The sequence below is a fragment of the Zootermopsis nevadensis genome, unplaced genomic scaffold (assembly GCF_977971745.1).
Source record: "Zootermopsis nevadensis isolate Lab colony 2312 unplaced genomic scaffold, Znev_1.0 Znev_ptg000002l, whole genome shotgun sequence".
Lineage (NCBI taxonomy): Eukaryota > Metazoa > Arthropoda > Insecta > Blattodea > Termopsidae > Zootermopsis > Zootermopsis nevadensis.
In genome coordinates this window covers 20,583,108-20,601,177 of record NW_028259134.1, presented here as the reverse complement: position 1 = coordinate 20,601,177, position 18,070 = coordinate 20,583,108, and the positions used below count along the sequence as shown (strand labels likewise).

At 41.7% G+C, this 18,070-nt stretch overlaps 1 protein-coding gene across 10 annotated transcripts in view; it reads left to right on the top strand.

The window, feature by feature from the left end:
* Positions 1-18,070, top strand: part of LOC110827005 (par-3 family cell polarity regulator) — a 77,314-nt gene that overhangs the window by 35,226 nt on the left and 24,018 nt on the right. For 6 of the 10 annotated variants that reach the window (XM_087353419.1, XM_087353421.1, XM_087353443.1 and 3 more), the window contains one exon: positions 661-1,472. The exons of 2 other annotated variants lie outside the window; for them this stretch is intronic. In XM_087353419.1, the coding sequence (XP_087209545.1) occupies positions 1,236-1,472 (237 nt within the window). In that variant the 5' untranslated portion in view covers positions 661-1,235. Of the gene's footprint in view, positions 1-660; positions 1,473-15,388; positions 15,625-17,938; positions 17,981-18,070 lie in introns of those variants that run through there. 2 more of the 10 variants (XM_087353439.1, XM_087353445.1) reach the window with 2 other exon arrangements.

The following is an 18,070-nucleotide window of genomic DNA, read 5'->3' as shown; positions in this document are numbered from 1 at the left end:
CTGCCCTGTCGAAATCTAACCAAGGTCGTCCAACCCAGGGTCAGGTATGTGGATACCACACAGAGCAATTTGAGGGGACAGTCATCATTGGCGTTGTCCTGATTCTGCATGTCTGCTAGAACCAAGGGATATTGTGGACACAGAGCGTGAAAGCGATAGGAGCTTGGTTGTTTTTTTAGAAAGTGTGTCCGTATTTCCACGAGTAAAGTCACAATGCGTTGCCTTGAAGTCAGTGTGAACCGCGCAAATTATTTCTGGTAATTGCCGCATCAAGGCTGTGTAATTGCATGTGAATATGTTACGAGATTTGAGGTTCCCACGGCAATGAAGATGCCGATGTTGGTCTTCTAGGTAGATACCGACGTTGCAAGGGATCATATTCCGGGAAGATGTAACACAGGCAGAATGTTTCTCCGTAACGTGCCTGCAAGTTCACATTCCGTCTCAGTCCTGAAGTACAACGTTGACAAGGATGGGTTTTGTTTGTGCTAGATCAGGTCCTTGATCCCAGCGAGAAATCGAGAAATATTCAAAATGAAATTATTTACAAAGAAGTTACGAAATTTACACATAGCTTAAAAAATTTAGGCGTGTTCGCTCTTGTTATTTCCATTGTTTTTGGATGCATGAATGCTAACTCTTGATGTTCTTCCTACAAAGATGCGGAAACCGGGAGAGTGAAGCCAGGAATGTTGCGGAAAGTGACGAAGTGAGCATCTTTCGTACTGGACGCTTATAAAGTGAAATGGACATTGGAAAATTATTGCACGAGGTTTGTCGGATTGGGAAGAAACGTGGTCTAAGCACTTGTAAATGCAGACAAGTTTCGGATGCAGTTCAGTGTTTTGTCGATAAATACCACCACGGTTCAAACTTGTAATTTGCACTAGTTCGTATTTGTGAGGTCCGGGGTTCGAACCTCGACCCGGAGACATACTATATCCTACTTTTCTCAGTCAGTCAGGGCATAGGTCACGATCACTTCCTTCTATGTTATTCCCAGTTTATAATGACCCAGCCTTTCAGCTCCGTTGTAGGCAAAGTGATGTTAATTAAAGCAGGGAACAGATGACACCCCAATTCGTGTTTTACTGTCAGGCGCAAACGAGTTTTATCCATGTAAGAGCGCAGGAGCCAAAGCCTGCCGACAGATGTCTCAGAAACAGAGGTGACATGAGAACGGAATTTGGCGACAAGTTATGAAGTGAGTTCGGACAAAGTCGTGGTGCCACGCGATGTTTGAGGGTTGTCATCACGGTGGTGACTCGGGCGGTAGCTGCGCCGGGCCGCGATGCACCGACGTTGCCGAGAAACTGGCCCAGCTGTTTGGCTGGAGACAGACTTACAAGGTGGAGAAACTGCAGAGGTCTTTAGCCGCCTCGGTAGCCCGGAGGAATTCTCTTCTGCAGCAACAACAACAACAACTCCGGATCCAAGCGCAGGCCGGATGCGCGGCAGAACCTATGAGGAAGGTGAGTGACTTCGGTTTCCTCTGGACCGGTGATCGATCACCAGACCGCGTTCTGCGGAGCCGATAACAATAACAGCAAACAGGATTAAGACACAAAGAGATTTGAGGTTCTTACCGCTGCGAGTCCGAACATTTGCTGTAGTAATTACAAGATTTGATGTACAGTGAGTTCCTGAACCATTTTTTCTCGTTGTCGCCACGTGGTAAATGTTGTTACACGCGTGTATTTTGCTGCCTGTTCCAGTATTCCAGACGATTTTCTGTCAAGACTTTCAAGAAGTATTTTGTTATATATTAAACGCAGTTAACTGTGCTGTGATTGTGATGTATTACGATTGCTCGTATATCTAATACACCAGCGCTGTTGTTTGCGTAACTGGTCGCCTGAAAATGTCGTGTCAGGAATGTGACGTCAGCAACAGACATTTTGTTGTTTTGTTTATCAGTTTTCAGGTACTTTCGAGTTGTAGGCATTACCATATGCCATTAAACGTCGCCGTGGATAACCACCTTGTAAAATACCGTTAAGAAGTTGACTCTTACCAAGTTCTTGTCTGTAGGTCAACATAATTTTTTTTAATTGAAACTGTGTGTATAATAAAATCGTATGGCGTTTGCCCTCACACATTTACAATTTAAAGTAAAGCTGTCGTGTGTTTTAAACTGTCCATTTGTACCTAAAGTGTTCTTGGCACCTGGTTTTTTTTTTTGTTTTTTTTTTTGGGTGGGGGGGTTACGGGATCTGTCAGACTCCACAGCTCCAAATTAATCGCCTTCTTGCTCTGAAAAGTGTTCCAGCGGCTTTGCCATATGCGAGAACAGCGCTGAAAGTCATTTATGTACTGTGGTTCAAGCTGTGCAAACTGAAACCTTTTCAAGATGAGTTTTATTTTCTGGAACACAAAGCATGTTTCAATGCTTGTGTCTGAGGCCTGTTTATATTTACCGAAAGAGCGGCGTGTTATGATGGGAAATCTGTTTTTGCGGACAAATATTTGTTCTTTATAGATGGAGGCTTTGTCTCCTTTTATTAAAGACTTTGGCGTTTTGTTTTCTGGTCGCATTGAAAATCCCATCCGTTTTTCCCCCCCAAAGACTAACTTCTTCCAGCAATCTTACTGCAAGTTAAAAGTAAACGTAATTCTTGTTTGTTGACAAAAGGTTTTAACACCCACTGCAACTACAAATGAAATGAGATTATATTCTCTCAGTAACAGTACTTACAAATATGTGCTTGCTATCAGCTTAATCCCAATGCCTGTTTGACTCAAAATTGTTTAATGGTGTATTTACGCGCCAACCCACCAGTGTTTCCATTTGGTGCACTAACGCGTCGGTGTTGTTACTTGTCAAAACTAGAAACTTAGTGCCCCAGCTTAGCCCTGTTAGCAGTTTTTCTTCATAATTGCTAAGAATACTGCATTTCAAAAAAAGCTTGTCAGGTGAAACGGATTATAATGAGATGAATGTGCCGTGGCCCGCGTATTCAAAGTCGAAACTCTTTCTGTTAACGTTAGACTAATCATAGTTGTTATCGTTGGTCAGTAATTATCTTTGGAAAACAGGTTGACCCTGCAAAATGAGGAAGGTTGAAAACTTGGAGTCTCGCCAGTTTGCCACACTTCTCTTTTTTTTTGTAGGCACAGACTATCCTGTAATGGTCACTCCATTTCATGGGAAGGAATGCAAAAAAAAAGTTTGCCTTCTAAGACTCCGAAAAAGGCAAAGCTTTTCTGTTTCGCATAGTTCACGTGCAGATTGATTCGTTTCGTCACACGACGTCCTTCGACTCAGTGGACTGTAAACACAAATATCTGGCATGCCTTGTTTTTCGATGATGTTTTCTCATGTGACTGTTCCCCCAACAGCTCTTTGTTTCAAGTATTCACTGACACTCTGTTTCGCATACTCGATTGGTTTAGGTTGACGTGGTTACAACACCAGCTCTAAGGGTATTATACCACCGTGTATTACACTGGTTCTTTTACACAAAGTCAACGCTTGTTGGGGAAATTGTATATTTTTAAAATCACACTAAGAGACGTCGGACGTATTTAATGTTGTGTTACATTCGTCAAATATAATCCCTGCTTTCCATGACAAATGTCTACAATAATAAAAAAATACCTGTGACACTCCTACTTCATATCCGAGAGGTCCCGGGTTCAAGTCTCGGCCCTGGTGAGGTTTTTTCAGTTCTCCTAAGTCCATATAGGCAAATTACGGGATAGTACTTTAAATTAGGCAACGATTGCTTAATTCAATATCCTTTCCAGTTAATTTTTTACCCATCATTCAACGCTGAGCTACTGACAGCAGTCCTGAATAAAACGCAGATATAAAGAACTTTCAGAATATATTTGGAATTAATGGCTGTAACGAAAGGAATCTCTCCTAAAAACTGGATCGGACAGCTGCTGTGTCAGGGCAGACCTAAAGGTAGACGGTGCCAGAAACGGGTTTCGAAAAGCTGGAACGGTTTTAATTTCACGGTTGCAAATGGAACTGTCCAAGAGCACAAAGACTGATGACGAAGAAATATGAATTTTGTCGAAACAAGATTTGTTTCGACAACAAAAAGAGAACATCGAAGTCGATGAAGTGTGTTGAATCAGAAAGAATGTCACAGTGCAGGCGTACCCAAAATGTGAGAAAGAGCGCGGCTTTGCGTCCTTATTATTGTACAGCAGTCAGCCACAGGCTTCAAATGCGTTGTCATGTCGACCGAAAGAACTGCACGATTAGATAAGCAGTCGTGTGTTCTTGCCGACGTAGCGGGCGCAAGGAGCTCGCGGTTTTAAATTGCGTAAAATCTTACATCGGCTGGCTGTCGTTGCCAAGTCGGCTTCTACGCGCGTAGTCACCAAGGAGATGCCGTGGATTTCCAGTGTTTGAATTTAAAATTTTGCAATACCATTCATCTGGCGTTATTTCATATGCATAGTTGTTACGGACACACATTAAGTAATTTCCGGGTGTGTACAGATGGACGTATCAGAGTAATGTCAATGTTTGTCTTTTTGGGTAGAAATTCTGTGTGGACTTATGGGTAGATACCAATGTTTCGGAGAAACATACTGTCTACATCTTCAGGAAGACCAACATCGACGTCCTCACGGCTGCGAGAACCTCGCATCTTACGATTTATTTATGATCTCAGGTAATAAGTCCTGAAAGGGTTTAAGCCTTTGACGAGAGTATAGAAAAATTGTTCTATTTCGGGGTTCATAGAATGTCTAAATGCTTTGCGATTTGACGACATCCGTCAGTGAACGGGACGCAGCCTAAATGTGCTGCATATCTAATGCTGACACAGTTTAAATGTCCTTGTGCTTGCATAGACACTTAATATATGACTACGCCATATTGAAACTTGTTTGGGTATTCATTTTATTGAATGTAAGCATAAACAGAAGTCCCTAAAAGATGTATACACACTTTTAATGAGTTTGCGTTCCTGAAATTCAATCGACTCTCCGCCATTTTGCGAATCTCTTTCATGGGAAAAGATACAGCGGTGCCATCTCTTAAGTGTAGGCCACACTAGATTCCCCATCTTTTTGGGACGCAAGATATTTATTCACACGCCCATTTCATTAGTCATTAGCACAAACTACACAGGATGGAGACCCCTATCTAGTCGTGCACATTCATCTGCAGGTCTTATCTACTGACTTGTACGAAAGTTAGTATCGCGCATGAAGATGGAGGCAGTATGTTCATCCGAAATGTTGTTTAGATACAGGTCCACACGCCGTTGCGTCCCCGAAGTCCGACGCGATCAGACGCCATTACGTCAGAACCTGCAGTTTCTTATCGTGACTGATGTTCTGTCATGAAATGACGTCAGGTACTGGAACCTGAGGTTGTGCATTTACAATTTTCTACCTTCGTGACAGAAGTACCGTAATGGTACAGTGCTGGCCCTTCTTTATGGCCAGGTGCCCGCCCGTCTGTCTGTCCGTTGTCAGCGAAACAATCTGTAGACTACAGTTACAAAGCGAGGCTCGTTCGTTCGTTTCCCTGGCATTTGGCTTTCGGACTTGTGTCTGGCTTAAGAGTTACAAAATTCTGGAAAATACGCGACTATTTGGAGACCGAGCGTCCCGTTATGTTTTTCCACGTCAGAAAAAATAAAGACTTTGTGGGCAAAACATTATATAGACGGCGTTTGCGAACAAGATATTCCAACACCTTCCCCTAACTTGGACAGAAGAATTGATTTAAGATAAGATCAGCCGTTATTGTTGTCTTCTTGAGCTATGAAGCTAGACTTTGCGGCGAGATTTGGGGTTCTCAAGGCTGTGAAAGTATTGTTCATCTTCTGGTCTGCATGCCGTGTGGACTTGCAGGTGGAGACTAACGTTTTGGAAGAACATTTATCTCAATCTTCAACTTCTGCAGTTGTATTTGCGACAACAAATGAATGAGTCTCATTTCACAATTTTTCTGAAACTCTTTGAAGCACACGGAGTTTTTCAGTGTAATTTGTATTTTGAATGTGCTTTGTCTCGTTTGATCATGTGTTTCCCCAGTGTTCTGCTCTTTATTATGAGCATATTTCCCTCTCTTGTTAGCGTTTATTTTTTTATTGCTTTGAAATGATAATTTGTGCTTTAAATCGCTCTGCGCGTGTTCAGCACCTACTTAATGTCTGTTAAGTCATCTGTTCTTTTTAGTCACACCTTCGACCATTTTCCTTTGCATTCCTGTCCTTGTAGTCTGTATCTGTTATTACGTAACATTCCTACATTGTTTGATAATTTAAAACTTTCCTTTTTGCTGATGTACTGTGTCAGTCTGCTTACCTGCCGAGCAAGGTGTTTTCTTTGCAAATCCTTGTTTGCCAGTTTCATTTGTTGTCGTCAGCCCTGTTGCTGTTTGAGGTTCGTCACAGAGCAGTTTTTGTATCAGTTTTTTTTACACAGTTAGTGTTTCATGGCTGGAACAGTTGACACTAATTCAGAATGATATTGGGAAGTATAATTTACATATTTCAGTCAGTACAGTGGTAGATTAGCCAAGGCAGCTTTCGTCAAGAGGAGGATACTTCTCACTAGCAAGTTGGGCTTGGAGATGATGAAGAAACTAGTGAAGTGTTACGTATGGAGTGTCGCGCTGTATGGAGCAGAGCCTTGGACACTCAGGAAGAAGGAACAGAAATACCTGGAGAGTTTTGAAATGTGGTGTTGGAGAAGAATAGAGAAGATCAGGTGGACGGATCGAGTGACCAACGAAGAAGTATTGAGGAGAGTCAACGAGCAAAGAAACATTCTGCAGGCGATTACACGAAGGAAAGCTAACTGGCTGGGACATATTATGAGAAGGAATGGATTAATGAGTGATATCACCGAAGGCCAGGTTGAAGGAAAGAGAGGACTAGGAAGAAGATTGATACAGCTAACCGACGATCTTAAACAAGGAAAGAAGATGACGTTCCAGGAATTAAAGCGAGAAGCCGAGAATAGGGAAAACTGGAGAGCTCTTTTTGGGCAGAGCAATGGACCTGTCGTAAGACAGAACACTTAATAATAATAACAGTGGCAGATTACCGGCTGGACGATCTGGGTTCGATTCCCACGAGGTGTATAAGATATTTCTCTAGCCTTTGGCGTCCAGACCGGCTCAGGGGCACACCCAGTCTCCTATCGGGGTTCTTTCCTCTGGGCGAGAAGCTGACCACTCACCTCAGTTACTGCAGAGGTAAGAATACGTGGAGCTTCGTCTTATTTTGGCTCCAAAAGTGAGTACGCCTATGTCTTCAAAGCGGCATGTTTAATGGGCACTTGCACTCAGTCTTTGAAGTGAGTCCATAATATAGAGGCTAAATCCGTTCACCCAAAAATGCCTAAATTTCTTATGAAAGGCGAACGCTCTTGTCGAGTGTCAGTTTGGTTTTGTCTCTTTCACCATGGCGACTGAAGATCACGCGAACTGCTTCAGATTTCACAAAAATTACCCATCGAACACTTCTTCCGATTACCGCCTAATGTGTTTTTGTTAGAACACCACGCCGTGAAGATGTATGGGGAAATGGAGAAAGCTCTAGTGCACCCCGGCCGACTTATCCGCTGGGAACGAGCCTTCGCCGGATACATTTCTTCCACTGACGGGAATCGACCCCTGTCTTCTAGACCGTCGTCCATCAGTGTTCTGACTTGGGGGTATCTCAGGTGACGCTGTGATTTTGTACGGAGCGTTCCGTTCATTCAGAAGGAACGGCCGAAAGGTTCAATTGTCTTCTTCCAGTGGATGCCAGGTTACTTACTGCGCGCCGCTGCGTGTCTGCCTTTCGTCTTGTTCACGATCGAGTGATCATTGGATGAACGTGGATTCGATCCGGGGGCCGCAATGAGACAATATCGCGTTTTTGAGGTCGGTGGCCTCAATCGCAGGAATAGATGAGCAATTAATTGGTGTTCAGGCCTTTGTCCTGTTTCCTTTCTGTAAGAACTCTGTGGCGATTTCATCATACGCTAGTTCTATGCGAAGACATCTTAAGGGGTACATGAAATTTAAAAAAAAATATTATTTTATGATAAACACTGAATAATCAGTAAAGTAATTTATTTAATTAATTTTAAATGTAGATTATATACTATGTATAACTTGAATTATACATCAACAACTTTGGGGGTACAAAGTTGAAGAGAAATTATATCTGGGGGTACGCGAACCAAAAAAGGTTGAATACCACTGGTCTAGTAGAAGCAGACCGACGTTTCAGAGGCGCTTACTGCTTTCGTGACAGGTGTGATAACATTATGTTTCCCGGCTGTCTGCTTATTCGCCGTATCTAAAAACATTTCAAACATAAATCACAATTAAAGAGATGCATGTACACGGGCCCGAAACCGCCACTGCTTGTATGTCATTTAGAGATCTGATCTCAGTTGTAATATGATTTCTAAACATCGACTGTGTTTTCAGCAGACTTGATGTCGGTTTGAAAGTAGCTGAACAAGTTCAGGTTTATGGTTAAACCGCGCTTTAAACAACCTCTGTCGGTTGAATAAAAATTTTCTTGGATATTATCCATCGTCTAAAATATAAAACGTAAAACGACGTTTCGGAGATGGGACTCTATCTCCGTCTTCAGGTTCCTACTCAGTTGGGCCCACTAGATAGAGCTAATCCCTATCTCCGGAGATACGTTTTATATTTACTAGACGATGGATAATATCCAAGAAAATTTTTATTCAATTGACTCTTCACCATCGTCAAGAAGTTTTAGATTTGATATAACCTCTGTCGGCTTTTCGCGAGATGAATAGGCCAGTGTTTTTTTTTTCCCAGCATGAATTATGTTTTACACGCCTTGTTTCCATGGCCTCCGGATATATTCGCATGGCCTAGTCGTGGCATTCCAAGGTCAGATGTGCACCGCCCTCAAAGTACAACTGTACAGTTGATGGCTATCCTTCAGGTAATTCCATTTTAAAAGTTAATAAACATTTGCACGAAACACACACAAATGTATAATGATGAGACCGTGTATGCCTTTTCGCGTGTTTCATATCCGAAAACATTGCACTGATTTTGAAGAAGATGGCTCGCACCGAAATTTATCGAACACATTTAATTTTGGTTTTATCTGTTAAATATAGCGCAGACTCCAATTTTACATGGAGCTCAAGTAGAATTGGCTGATTTTATTTTAAAAAAACTTTCCGGGTTACCACACAGCACTGACGAGAATCTGATTGACCGCTATCACCGTTACTCGAGATGCGGTACGTTTTCCCTCAACAGCTGACGAGCAAGTCACTACCAGGTGCGTTTAATGGCGTGCGCCTGTCTAGGAGCACTTGAAAGACGATTTTACGAAATCACAGTTACATAGATTTTGTTCGGGGCATTTTAAACCACATGACAGTGGAACTAACCGTGAAGAATTGTCAAGAAAGTGTGTCTTTCCTTCCAGTATTGAGGTTATCGAGACACTAGTAAAGCAAATGGGATTTGTACAACTTCTTCAGCAGGTGAAACCAATGTTTTCCAACAGTTTTCACGTGAAAGAACATTAACATGTAATTTAATGTCATGGCACACCAAATAATGTAATGTCTGTCCATCCGTTCACACACACACACAGTATTCCAATTCTAATTTTCCTGCAACTTTCAAGGATTTCTTGGTCCAGGAAATGACAGTAGGTGGGAACTGTGATCATGAAACTCGAAAACTCGATTCGTTCTTTGAAGCCAGACTGGACGAGACTCCTCAGATCATTAGCACATTTAGCATTCATATCACCGAAACGACAGGTCGTATTCAGTGTTGTCAGATCCCTGCGCCTCGTTTGCAGTGTTAGTGCAGAATATCGCGGGTTTGAATCCAGCTTCAGGCACGGATTCATGTTGTCTGTGCTCTGATTTCCCAGGCAGTTTGTCCGATTTCTTATGGCCACGGAAATAATTCTTAGTCGGACCAAGAAATTACTCCTTGTAAGAAGAATTCGTTTAAGATTAAAATATTTTACTCCAACAGAAACGGTATCTGTGAAAGCTGAATTCTTTGAGTGAATTCCTACGTTTAATTCATTGGCACATTCTATGCTACAGACGAAATATTTCGTTTTGTATCGGTCCTTTGTGGCATTGTCAATAATCTAAGCTTTTCTGACACCTTTTGACACTTCTAAGTAAACATAATAAGAGTTGTATTTTTTTATTTACTGTAAAAATGAATTTAAATTGGATGTCCAGTTACACAGTAGAACGGAGTGTGAATACACGACTTTGGGAATTGGGAGTCGCTCAGAAGTGGCATGTCCTGTGCCATGTGAAACCGCACTTGGTCAGAACTCGCGGTGCAAAGTAAATATTTGCACTCAGGAGAGATGAGAATGTTGTGGTAGGAACTTTGTAATTTTCGCAGCTGTATTTACAAATGAATCAAGAACCTTACGATGGGATGAGCACATGGTTCAAACAATAAGTGGCACAACGTGTAACCTGTGTTTAAATGAATTCGTGTCCAACCAGACCGCATTTAAAGGAATTTCTTAATCGTCAAGTGGGGGGGGGGGGGGTTTCCTTTCCAGCAAGAACAGTCGTCCATGTCCCCCCACATTAATCTTACCGACACTCCTCAAGGTCATGTTGGAGAATACTCCTATGAGTTCTTACTTCACAGTATGTGCCCCCCCCCCCCCCGGCTTGTAGCCTTCTTGTATAAAGACTTTTGAACCGATATCCAATTCCGCACATGCCGTGGTCCCTATCATGAGCCAGATTAAGTCAATCCACAATCTGAAACCCTGTTTCCATAAGATCAGTTTTAATATTATCCTCATTCTCTTCGAAATTATCTTACTAATAAGCTGACTGAAATTACGGAGCTATTTGTTATGTAAATTTCTCCACCGTCTTATCACTTCGACCCTCTTAGGTCCAAGCACTCTTCCAAACGCCGTCGATCTGCGACATTTTCACTCCGGTGAAGATGTTGAGGTTGATCTTCTGTGTTGTGACGCTGTGCGGGCTTGTTGGTCGATACCAGCGTTTCGGAGGAAAATACTGCCTCCATCTTTATCTCCTAAATCAACATCGACACCCGCAGTCTGATTTCTTCACTTAGCATGAGAGATAATGTTTCGGTGCCTTACAAGAAAAGTCAAATTCTAGTTTTATAAATTGTAATCTTTGAGCCTTTAGATACTGGACGGGAAGACGCAATTCGGATCTGCGTGGTCTTTCCTCCTCGACAAGCATAGGAGGACTGACTGTTGGTGCACTGTGTCCATTGTGCAGAAGTGCGAATGGAACATCGTTATTCATGTGAGATCCCAGCAAACCAGCCATCCGGTCAGCGACTGCATTCCTTTGCAGCGGAAGCTGTTGAACAGCGTACAGTCTGTTTCTTAACTCGCTACTGCGACCGCTTTCGATAGAAATGCCCCTGTTGTGAAAGACCTACATAAATCTCGTGTTTTCTTCGGAACCCTGATTTCCCCAAATCCAGAACCAAGTGTTTGTTTCCAGTACATCCAACACTAGAACCACAAGGAAAACATGGATGCCGGTAGTGGGATTCGAACCTTGGACTGTAGTGTGAAGGCAGCCTAAGAATGTCTGCTACTTAATCAGGCGACTTTTCTTACAACGTAGTACGTGGGCTTGGCCGTGTGAAGTCTGTGAAAGCATTAGCAACGCATTTGAGAAGGCTGGACCTGCTGCTAGCTAGTTTTCAGAAAATTTTCCTATGCGAGTATTTTGCAAATAAAGGTTTAACAGTATAATTAAAATGTTGCGTAGATCAGTAAAACTTTACAGTGAATGAGGGTGGTTCGCGTGTGTATTGATGATTATGAAACGTAAATTTGTAACAGGTGTTCTTTGTAGCCTGTATGTTCAGTAATACGCAGCTCAGGAAGTAAAGTTTTTTTTGAGAAACTCTTTGTTGCTTATCAAGTTCTTCGATGGTTCATTGCCGTGTTGTAATAGCCAACCACCAGTTCCTGTCCCGACACAGATAATCCAATCAGAACCCATCCGTTTCCTTAGGGTCCATTTTAATATTATCATCCCATCTACGTTTAGTCCTTCCAGCTTATTCCTTCCCTTCAGATTTTCCGTTCTTGCAAAATAAAATTGAAAGAAAAGACACCCATACTCCAGTATCTCTACTGTTGATTTGTTGCTTAAAATATGTTATATCTGCAGGGGATCAACACCACTACTCCACGATACTCGAAACTTTGTTTTCTCCAGACTGAAGTAATCTACAGAGTTGCGCTCGTGCGTTTGTTGTGTTATTGTTCCATTGTGTTTTTTTTTGTTCTTAAAATCCACTTTCCGTTTTCTCTCTGGCAGGAGAATGCAGAATTGGTTGTAACAAAGCGAAAAGTTTTGGGCGTTGTCCACTTGTTCATAATTGGTCTCTTCCCCCCCCCCCCCTCAACCCCCAATTGTTCACAGGAAATCTTGTCTGCTTTGTGTGTGGTATTTCCACCCTCCATGTTCACTTCCGCAGAATTCCGCTCCTGGACGAAGGACTTGCATCATCTCACTTTGCTACAGATCTGTAAACCCTTTTCCTTATAGCCCTTTGAAGCCGAAACTTGTCTAAATAGTGTTTAAGAATTCAGTTCTTACCGCAATGAAAACATCATATTTTATGATTACGAAGATCATTTGGCTAATGCTTTATAAGGAAATAATCGCTGTTTGCAGTAAAAATAAAACGAAACCACACTTGACTGTTGAAGAAAGTGGAACAAAATGTTACCATTGGCATCTGTTCAAGTCTCCTTTACAAATCTACCATTCAAAGATCTGGCGTGTTTTCATGGCGATGAATGCAGGTTCAGAAAATAAATGTGTGTTTTATTATACTGAAATGTTGGGTTAACATTGTATTAATAATTATTGGGCGGTGAGATGTATACCATTACTTCGGTGCGGTGGTGGATGTTTTTGGTAAGGCTAGTAACAGCAGGGAGGATTGCCCACTCATCATGCTTACTGCGAGGCAAACGAGTTCCACCGGTCCAGCAGTCAGCTGTAAGAAGGAAACAGAGCGCTCACTTTAGTAACCACGTCACAACAGTTTTTATTGGTCACACATTCTGGTGGGATCGGTTTCTTTGCTTTTGTTAAAAACGTTTGTCGTTCTAATTATGTTACGTAGTGTGTGCTTCGTCAGTCCTGTGTGTAGACCGCACAAAAGTTTGTATTCTCGAGGTGTGAAGGTGATTGAATGTTAGTGCAATTCGCGTGTGTGTTCTTAAAATATAAGGACGGGGAGCTGCGTGTTGTAGTACCTAAACTCCTGATAAGTGTATTGCTCGGGCAGGTTGTCGTTTGGATATACAAATAAATCTGTGTGTTTTTCTTCGGATGTTCCATTTTCACCAGTTCTCGCTTCACATACTCCATAAACGTGATATTTTGAACCCGCCCATCAAATTATTTCATTTTTTATAAATTTACAGCCGTCAGTCATAATTAGGACTTGTGGCTTTTACGGTGGTGATTCCGAAGATGGCTGTCTTGTGGGTTGTAACGACGTGTAGTCTGATAGAGAACAACTTTACTGGATTTTCAGAGGTCCTTGCTGCCTGCATCATCAGGGCGATAAGTTACTCCATCTGAATCGTCTTCTTGTAACCATCATCCTTTTCAGTTCCCTCTTAAATTTTCAGTCTATCAGAATCGTCATGAAATTCGAGGCACTCAAGGCGATGAGGTTGTGTCCATATTGGTCTTCTAGCTCGTAATTCCATTTAGACTTGTATGCAGATACGAACGTTTCGGAGGACCACATCGCATACTTCTTCAGGACTTATCTTCATTGTATTTTTCTTTTCTTGCTACCCAGCTTTTTATTCTTACCCCGTCTCATTGGAATCCAAAATATTTCATGTTTTATCCTCACCACTGTTTTTATGTTAATTGTCATTAATTATTTGATGTCTTACCTGATTTCACCTTGCCACCGTTACAGAATCTCAAAAAATTAGGTTATGCTCTTCAGAAGACCCGTTTTCCCCTGTTTCGCCCCCATTTTCTGTCTCAAGTTACGAGTTTGTGTGTAATTTGCTAAATCTCTCAGTTCTGCTGGTGGAGAAGTAGGTTATCGTAAACTGACCAACAGGTGGACTGGCCGGTGTCTCTGTCGTCGTACAGGATATGACCGTTCGTGCTTCCGCTCCGTGTAATGTAGTGGATGCATTGCATTTCATGGCCGACGTGAACCAGTTTACTTATAAAGCGTTGAACAACGTCTGTATTTTGTAATACTGAAAAGAGTGTTTTTAAATATAACATCATGAAAAGCATTTGAATATGGATGTACTGCAGTTAGCGACCACATAGTGCACGACGGAGTACAGTGGTACTAAGTGCTTCACTCAGTCGGCGAAATGCAAGAAATAGTGAAGAGACAACGATTGGTGTTGAGATGCTAGTGTCTTATCCACGCGTTGAAATCACTTTGTTAAAGTTTGACGTTCGGGCAAACTGTATCGTGTTATGTTGGCTGAAAGGGGTTTTGTTTGCAAAGGAAATTGAAATGCTGTTGTAATTGAACACGATTGTGAAAATTTTAAACTTACGAACGAAATTGTTCAATATAAGCGCATGGGATTTGAGTTTTTGACGGAGGTGAAAATGTGGACTGTAGTGTTATGAGCTATGACGCGTAATCTTATAGGTGATTACCAAAGTTCCAGAGGAACGTACCGCTTCCTTCTTTAAGGCACGAGCGTGAAGATAACGTTAGATTACAACACAGAAGATCACATACAGTCCACTAAAATATTACTTCTATAATTTTAATTTGTTTTGGTGTGTGTTCTGACGTGTTGTAATAAATTCTTGTATTTATGGATTTTTTGCTTACGAGTGTCATTTGTTTCCACTCTTAATTGGAGCGATACATTGCTCCGAAAGTTGGTAATTACATACAAGACCACATAGCGTCGTAACCCAGAAGACCACAGTCTATATATTCTGTATGATGTTTGTTTTAACTCAAAATTTTAACAGGGGAAACCGAACGTTTGCGTACGTGAATCATATGAAAGCTATATTTTTTGAAGATTTTTAATGTTATTACATGTTTAGCCAATTTTAGAAAGTTTAGAGAATTTTTAATTTTTGGAGATTTTCTGCAGATTCTTGAAATTGTTGCAATATTTTCAGATGTTGAAACAATTAGTAAAAATCTGCAATAAATTAACACCTAGGTCAGTGACATACGTATAATCGCAAGAAAGAGATGTGTACTTTAGAAGAAGGCTGTCTTCTGGGTTGTAGAGCTGTGGTGTCTGGTTGAAATTTACCGACGTTTCAGAGGTACTTCCTGCCTCATCCAACTTTTGAGATGTCGGTAAACTTATACCAGACTACGCGGCGTTACAATATATTTTTTACGTTCTTCCTCGTTAGTAGGACTACACGTTAGTGGTTTATTCGGACACATATCCTTTGCTGGCTGTGAAGTAGCTTTGATGGAAGTATACAGACCGAAGTCCTGAGTGCTTACGTGGGCTCCTTCATTTCCATATGAACATTGATAATCGACGAGTGTGATATATGATGTTTCCATGGTTCAGCAAACAGAGATCATTATTCCATACGAATAGACTTCTCCATGACAACAATCCTTTCATATCGGCGTATCGGCTGCAGGAACAATGCAGACAGGTGGGTGGATTTGGGATGTGTTAAAATATTGTCAGGTGTTGGATTACTGATGTACTGACGTATGTAGGTTTAAGTGAGATTTGAGGTTTTCACGGCAACGATTATGACGATTGCTGTCTTCTGAGATGTTGCCCCGGAATTGACAGACATTTCAGAGGTGCTTACTGCCTCTGTCATCCGGGTCTGATGATGGAGGCAGTAAGCACCTCTACGATATTACAAGGCGCAACTTCAAATAAGACACTCATCCATTCACTACCTTCTTTAGCTGAAGCCTTTAGTATGGTTTGTCACGCCTTCCGAGAAAACACGGTGGCATCGGCTGGTAGCAGTAAGAAGTTAGAGCTCCCCCCCCCCCCTCTTCAGTTAGATATCATATTCTAATTGAGAAGTCGCGATATCGTCATGTAGGATCGCCAGAAGACAATCCTCGATGCACACGAGTCCCTTCTCCGGGGTCATGTGGGAATGCTATCACTAATCGTATTCAGCCCACGTGATGTTCCCATAGACTCGGCGTGTCGAATGAGGACGTAAAACTATGTTGCTCAACTGGTAGTCCGCTGTTTAATTAATGCCGATCTACAAATTGCAGTTAGCTGTATCATGTTTATATTTTATTATTAACTTAACTGGGCAGAGAACTTGTAGAAGCTGATAACGTAACTCATCGAGAGATTTCTGTACTCAGAAACTTTGTATGATTTGTCCTACATTCGTATTGGAATGTCGTGTTTTCTCCTCGGACTTATTAGTTGCAATGAATATGGTCGTACTACTTTGTGATGTTCTTTTGTCTGCGCGTGAAGGAATGACGGTGGAAGCAGATATTGGTAGTGCTAGGCGAGGTAATGTCAGCTTAGCTACAAACCTGTTGGTGAACGCAAACATTAGTATAGTGCAATTCGTTGGTATCACGACGCTAAATTCTATAAATTCTACGAACTGAACCTCTCGCCCCTTGAAATGTTTGGTGTGTACTCGTTAAGATTTTCTGCGCAGCTAGAACTCGGCTCTCGTCACAAAAGAATCGGATTGTGGCTGCCCAGACTGTTGCAGTATCTGTTCTTATCTCGTCGACATTCTTGTCTAATGTCTGTGCGATGTTACCAGATAAACAGGAAGCAGTAATGGGGTTATTAGGGCGAAACTGGGAAAGCATTGTGGCTTGGGACATTAGCGTAAGAGTGCTTTTGTTGTCAAACGAGCAGCAAGGAACACGATTTCTGACTTGGACAAGAGTTTGTCTATTCGCCACCACGTCCACACTGGCCTTCTCATTTCGTTGCTAGCAATACGAGCGTCATGAAGTGGATGCCATAAGCTAAGACGCTAACATTTTTACCGCGGTAAAATAATTTATTACGCATCGTATATTTTGAGTTCAGTTAAAAATGCAAATTTTTGCTTTTAAGCTGTAGACGCGTTTGGGGGCTTTGCAGGTCTCTGTTTATATTGTCGTAATTACTTTGCTTGGGTTTTATTAAATCCAATGGTTTCACTGTAGTCTCTACTAACCCACAATCACGTTACTGTTACGTATCGTCTTATTGTGATCTGGGTTGTACAAGCAACAATGGTTAATTATGTACTGTGGCATGAAAGGTTCTCACGAACCTATTTACCTGCCTCCTCTCCTCAACGTTATTACAATTTTAATTTGTTGTTTTAATACGTCAGAACTGACGACAGTTCTTTCCCCTTTTAGGTTAGGTTCACTGCTCCATATTCTTAACACTGAAACACGATTCTCACGAAAACTCTTAACTTATTCGTAGATGTTTTAGATGTGCTGCATAACGATTTGGACGAGGCTGCCGTGCCTATGCATTTATAAACGCACGTGTTTGAAATGTGGTATTGTTATGCAGCCGACTTCTTATTTCTTTGCTACTGATACGTCGTTGCCCTAATTGTCCTTTGCTTTCGATATTTGTACTGGTATTTTTGCACGTGCTTTAAATGAAGGTCTGTTTACGAAGCGACGTTAGGAACATGGTTGCTCATTTAGTGGCTGGACACTGGATTACCAGAGTTCGGTTTCCGACAGTTAAGAAATTTTTCTCTTTGGTTATGTGTGCAAACCAGTTCTTCTGTTGGTACCAGTGGCTCTCTTCTCAGAGTAAAGTGACCAGCTGTGAAAATTATTACCTTCTACTTTCACTGCCTGGATTTTTCCTCCAATCCCCATATACGCTTTGAGGTTAGGTGAAGGAGGCCTGTTATTTGGCACTGGGTAACTTTACTGTTTTTCTCAACCCTTGGTCCGCCGATATTTTAGTTTTGTGTGATTCTCTGTGTAAACAGCGTAAACCATTTGATCTCTGTAATGGCGAAGTTTTGTGTTTTCTTTGCGGTACGGGCTGAATTCGTAAATATTAGACGAGTTAAAGTGAGGTTGATTATGGACCTGAGTCTGGAAAATATACCTGTTCATTCTAGTTTA